The sequence below is a fragment of the Triticum aestivum genome, chromosome 5D (genome assembly GCF_018294505.1).
Source record: "Triticum aestivum cultivar Chinese Spring chromosome 5D, IWGSC CS RefSeq v2.1, whole genome shotgun sequence".
Taxonomy (NCBI): Eukaryota; Viridiplantae; Streptophyta; class Magnoliopsida; order Poales; family Poaceae; genus Triticum; species Triticum aestivum.
This window is the reverse complement of record NC_057808.1, coordinates 523,056,459-523,062,535: the sequence shown is the minus strand read 5'-3', so window position 1 is coordinate 523,062,535 and position 6,077 is coordinate 523,056,459. Positions and strand designations below refer to the sequence as shown.

The 6,077-nt window shown below is 39.9% G+C and overlaps 1 protein-coding gene across 1 annotated transcript in view; it reads left to right on the top strand.

Annotated features, from left to right (window-relative positions):
* Positions 1-2,140: 2,140 nt before the first annotated feature.
* Positions 2,141-6,077, top strand: part of LOC123123436 (uncharacterized) — a 7,110-nt gene continuing 3,173 nt past the window's right edge. The window contains exons 1-7 of the mRNA XM_044543938.1: positions 2,141-2,313; positions 2,480-3,529; positions 4,141-4,265; positions 4,349-4,468; positions 4,626-4,713; positions 5,428-5,519; positions 5,621-5,725. Of these exons, the coding sequence (XP_044399873.1) occupies positions 2,512-3,529; positions 4,141-4,265; positions 4,349-4,468; positions 4,626-4,713; positions 5,428-5,519; positions 5,621-5,725 (1,548 nt within the window). The 5' untranslated portion in view covers positions 2,141-2,313; positions 2,480-2,511. The remainder of the gene's footprint in view (positions 2,314-2,479; positions 3,530-4,140; positions 4,266-4,348; positions 4,469-4,625; positions 4,714-5,427; positions 5,520-5,620; positions 5,726-6,077) is intronic.

Here is a 6,077-nt window from a genome sequence, read left to right as displayed (position 1 = left end):
TATCATCGAAAACTTTGAGTTGAATTAAATTTAAACTATAATGTGTAACAAAAGTTTACTGTGAATTATGTTTTGGCATTGCACAAACTATGTATTGTATAAATATATCTGTGTGGTATATCATGGTAGAGATATTTAAAACATACAGTGTAATAAATATCTTAATGATGTTTTGTAGGATATGATTAGGTAAGTTCAAAGTGTATCTCCTGGATACTAAAAGTGCAATCATGGCTTTAATCGTACTTCAATATTGATGACAACTCGCAGGAGCAAACTTCGGCAGATAAATTTTAGGGTTCGAAATTGCTCTCCTCTGAGCCAAATAAAAAGAAATTGCTTGCGTCTTCGCACAGAACGCGTCACATCCCGTCGACGAAAGAACAAGGCGATTCCTATTTGACGCTCGTAAGCGTCAAAAGGGCATGGCTTCTTGAAGCACGGCCTCCCGACGCCCCAGTTTGGGCAGGCCCACAGTCGCCTGTTGTTTCTTCTTTTTTCTGCTTCTTTTTCTTTTTCCTTTCCCTTTTTCTTTCCCTTTTTTCCAGTTTTTTTCTATTCCATTTATGTTCTTTTCCTCTTAATCTTTTCTTTTTTTGTGTATTATACAAAGTTCGTCACGTCTTACAAAAATGTTCGTCGTATATTAAAACAGTGTTCATTGTACACTACAAAAAGTACATCATGCATTATAAAAATGTTCGTCGTTTATTGAAATTGTTCAACGAATATACAAATGTTCACAGTATTTTTCAAATTTGTTCTGCGTACATTACCCAAGCAATCAATGCGTATCAAAAGATTGTTCAACATATATTACAAAATGCTCAATGTGTATTTGAAAATTGTTCAATGTATGCATTCATATTTGTTTTTGAAAATGTTCACCATATATTAAAAAAGTTCATCGTGTATATTAAAATGTTCATAGTATATTAAGTAAATATTCAATCGTATGTTTCATAGTATATTAAAAAAGTTCAACGTATGTTACAAAATGTTCAATGTATTTTCTTTAAAATGTTCAAAATAAAAGGCAATCAAAAAATGATGCAAAAAAATTCATAAATAAAAATGTTTTATATGGATCAAGAACACACGCACAAACATGTACATGTATTTTATAGAAAAAGTTCACATGATTCAGTTCAAACTTTCCATATTTCAAAGAAAAATATGATAAAATTCATTGTGCTTAATTTTAAATTTTCCTCCATGCAATTTTTTATTCAAAACAAAAGATATACTATTAAAATAAACTATAGAGCAATGAGCAAAGCATTAAATTGACATTTCATACGATAATATAAATAGAATGTGAGGTGCTAACCCGAAAGCTACTCGCTGAAAAATAAAATAGAACCAAAATTGAGACAAAGAGTTAAAATAGAATAGAACTAAATATAAATAGGGAAAACTAATAAACAGGGAAAACAAAAATGTCAAAAAATAATGGAGAAATGAGAAAATAAATTGGAACAAAAGTCATACATGATAACCATACCCACATACTAAATGGCGTGTTTTAAACTGCCTCAGGGGACTTTGCCAGCATCTCATGCCGCTCATCCGGAGTTTTTGGCTTGTTTCATACAATAATATAAATAAAGCATGCTACTAAAATTATTCTTTTAGAACAATCCACTTGCTTCATTAATACTCCCTTTGTTCCTAAATATAGAACACTTTGACTGTTTAATTTAAAGTTTCAAAATGTCTTACGTTTGTGAACGAACAGAGGAAGTAATGCGTAACGTTTAGGGGTACAAAAATTACATCATGCGGCCGGAGAAGCCAAGAATGGTGACCCGCCTTTAAAGGCAGAGCACAGCGAGCAATATTATTAGCCTCGGACTTGACTTGGAGGACCTCCCTTCATGGACATAAGTGACTTCATCAAATTCAGCTATCCTTGACTTGATCTCCCAAATTCTGCAAGGCAGAGTTTCCGGAACACAAGGGTCTCCATGGACCAGAAAAAAGGATTGTAACCTCGTCGGAGAAGGACACCATTTTCCCTGTTGGGATTGTGAGAGGCCGAATGGTACATGACTAACAAAACTGGCCCATTTATGTAGGCCCACGTGCTTCGGAACTAGTACAACGGGCCCAAACATAAGCTCGCCGCCGCACCCCATTCTCACCGTCGGATCTGTATCCAACACTCCACAGGAAAACCTTAAGCCTCAGTACACGCGCGCCTCCGTTCAGTTCGTTCTGCTACTCCCACCAACGCCTACCCGCCGCCCGCCGCCCGCCGGCAACTGCCTCCGCCCGGCGCGACAGCAACGAGGCCGCCGCCCCCCGCTCCAGGTGAGCGCACTTCCGCCCCATCCCCCGCGCGCCCGCGCCCACAGCAGCCATCTCTTGCATCCTCCCCTTTTCCGCCCAGGCATTCCTCCGAACACCTTCCGTGCTCACGCGCGCATGCTGCCAGACCAACGGCGAGAGCGTCTAACCCGTCGTCGTCTTTGTGCAGGTGGTTTTCGTCAGACAAAGGGGGGCCGAGAAATGCCGCTCGGTGTACGGTTGAAGTGGCGGCAGACGAGCACGGCGAGCCAGCTGAGCGCCAAGAGGGACATGAGCGGCGGCGGGACCGGAATGGCCGACGGGAAGACGGGGAACAGGAGGGAGGACGCCAGAGGGAAAGGAGGGGCCAGGTTCGGTGGCCGGGGCAATGGGGAGGAGAGAGAAGAGCGCGGTGGGCGTGGGCGCGGAGGGGGTACGGAGCAGAAGCGGTGGCGGAGCGATGCAGGGTCTCAAGGGGACGCCAGGAGGGGTTCGTCTGGGCTTGACAGCAGGAAGAGGAAGGCTGATCGTGACTCGGGGTACGGCGATTACAATGACGCGTCCTTTTCTAAACCAAGGATGGACAGAAAGAACCCTTCCGAGGGAACCCGTGGCAAGTTTTCTTCTCGAGGAGGCGACGGATTTAAGACCCGGAGATCCGAAGAGGGTGAATTTCGGCCGATGAGAAGGAGTAGCAGCAATGGCTCTGGTATGGGCAGAGGGGGTGGCGATAGGTTCAAGCCTCGAAGTATGGAAGATGATGGCTTTCGTTCAGTGAGAAGGGATAGCAGCAAAGGTTCTGGTATGGGCAGAGGGGAAGGCGAAAGGTTCAAGCCTCGAGGTTCAGAAGATGATGGCTTTCGTTCAATGAGAAGGGATAGCAGCAAGACCTCTGGTGGAAGTAAAGGGGACAAGGGACGATCAATGGTCTGTATGAATTCACAAGCCTCCAAGTGGAAGAAATTTGACAAAGATATCAGAGTTGATCGTCGAAATGATTTGGATGAGCATGATGGGGGAAGCAGGAAGTCTGATGATTCACGCCAGAATACTGAAGAGAAGCCTCGTGCTCGTCCCACTCGGGTGCTGGACAAGACTGGGAAGAAACTCAGGGTCTATAAGAAGGATTCAGTTTCTGACTCTGAGGAAATTGCTCCTCCGAAGAAGAGAAAGCGAATGAAACTAGATCCTTATGACACATCAAACAAACGAATTGAGGAGGCAACTCCCAAACAAGATGGTACGAATGCTATCTTACCATTTTTTAAGTGGTGCAGAGGATTCATTTGTGCATATGTACATCCTGTTTCATGTGCACGGCCCCTCAAACCCTGTGACAGTGAAAAGGCACCCTCTAATGGATAGTTTCTTGCTCTGCCCCTGAAAGTAGCATTGCATTTCTTATCTGAAGTTCATGCTAATAAAGAAGAAATATTCCGTATTATTTAAATGCAGGTATAGAGCTCGGGAAGTCAAGCAAATGTAGTGCAACTTATGTATACTTCTCGATATGCATATGCTTAATGATATCCTGTTAAGATAAAAAATATGCATACACACTAGAACCACTTACAAGTTCTAGTTTTATCCAGTCTGTGCCATTCCCCCCTTTTAGAAATATATTTCCATGCTTTGTTATGTAACATTGTTGATTCAAATCTCTTCTTTCAACTGATAACTTCACGAAATTGCTACATACTTTAATTGTTTCCTTAGTAATATGAAAACTTTCCTGAACCTCTTAGAGCATTCACCCACTTATAATTTATTTACTTATTCGAAACTCTTGGTCTTATGAGGAAAGTGTCTAATTATCAATCTGATGCTTTAATATCTCCATTTTTCTTCTAGTTTGCATAACAGAGAAGATTACAGAAAAGAGCACACCTGAACCTGAAGAGACTGAAATGTCTATAAATGCTAAATTTCGTGACATACAGCCAAGTTCTTCGATCCTTCAATATGTTGAAGATAATGTATACACGATTACCACCTCATACCTCTTTCACTCTTATGCTCTATGAATGCATGTATAACATAATTTTACTGCTCTTCGCAGCTACTTGGTCGTAGGCGTCTAATTGACATAAAAAATGCTGGCTACAATACCAAGCTTTCTGCTCCTCTGGATAATGTCCCCTTCTCAACCAGAATTGAACGTGACCGGATAGAAGACAGTGTAAGAAAGATAACATATAATCAGTGTAGAAAGTTGTATGTTTCTCTTGTTTTAGTCCGTTATTTTTGGCTACTATATGATTTTAGGTTCTATAATTTTGTTAAGTTGATTTTCAATCCAATGTTTGTTATTATTACTCACAAGAAACTATCAACAGGTGTTCAGAAATAAGCTGGACTTTTTTGCCGCTGCAAAGATCCCATCATCTTTCCCTCCTCCTACAATTCCAGAGATAGCGTTTGCAGGTAAGCATCCAAGGAAGGAATGCATGATATTAGTTACATCTTCCCTTTCTTATTTATATGGGATGTTGTCCATCATGTCATTTTGTTGCACGGTGTCTGAATTTGTATGTCATATCATTATGAGTGTATCCCCTACAATGTTTTGCAAATAGTGGAGCAAAATTTGCGTTGAAAATGTATGTTTTGTTGGTTCAATGGCAGTACCACACTGAGACATTGATGATGAATTGCACATTGACCTTTTGTAGTCAACTAGCCATGCCTCTACTTTGTTTTATGTTTCAACTCTCAGCCATCTTAATTATGTTCTGCTCAGCTCATCTCTATATCATGGAACTTCTGAATGTTTGGTTGTGTATTATCCACTGAACTACTGGTGAAAGAGAAACTTCACATCTTGTAGAAGGCTCTTTTTACTAGGACAACCGTCAATCATAACCTTGTGCTTCATTTAAGTACATATTTACAGATAGCAGACACAAGAATATTTGTGTCATATATGACATTTAGTACTGCTCTAGCTGTGTTTGAAACTTTGTATAGGAAATATATCATTTTGCTTGTATTCTTTAGATATTTTTTGTCCAAACAATGCTTTCTTTGGATTCTGTAAAATCTTTACTTAAGCAAATATAGTACTCAACCTATCTACAGCTCCCTGTTTCTTAAAGGGTTTGAAAGCTGCCTTAACTTTTCTTACTTTTGAAATTCAAGGGGTATCAAATGTTGGAAAATCATCACTACTTAATGCACTTACAAGACAGTGGGGTATTGTCCGGACATCAGATAAACCAGGACTTACTCAAGTAAGATGAATAAACAATTAATGATTGCATATCTCATCTACTTATCAGTGTTCAAACTGTTAATTAGTTTATATATATAACAAGTTGCTTCTGAATCACAGAGTATAAATTTCTTCAAACTTGCATCAAAGTTATGCCTTGTTGATTTGCCCGGATATGGTTTTGCTTATGCAAAGGATGAAGTTAAAGAATCATGGCAGGAGCTTGTAAGTACTCAATCTGAATAATAGCCTTCTCATGCTAACCTCTGGCCTCACTGTCTATGGTTTCATTAAAATTCCAAATTTTATTGTAAATACTTGTAGATCACATAACTATTGTACATTCGTAATTCAATTCCTTAACCTCCTGCACATCTACAACTTCTATGGGGGCTGCTGCTGATCTCTTGTTTTAATACACAATTGACCATCTGGTTTGGACTAGACCATGATGGCGCGCGTTGCCACGCCCGTTCATTTTGTTAAGATTTTCAATAGGATTACATGTATTCATGCAAATATATGGATAAATAATTTGTGATTGATTGAAAACAATTTTTTAGAATAAACGGAAGGG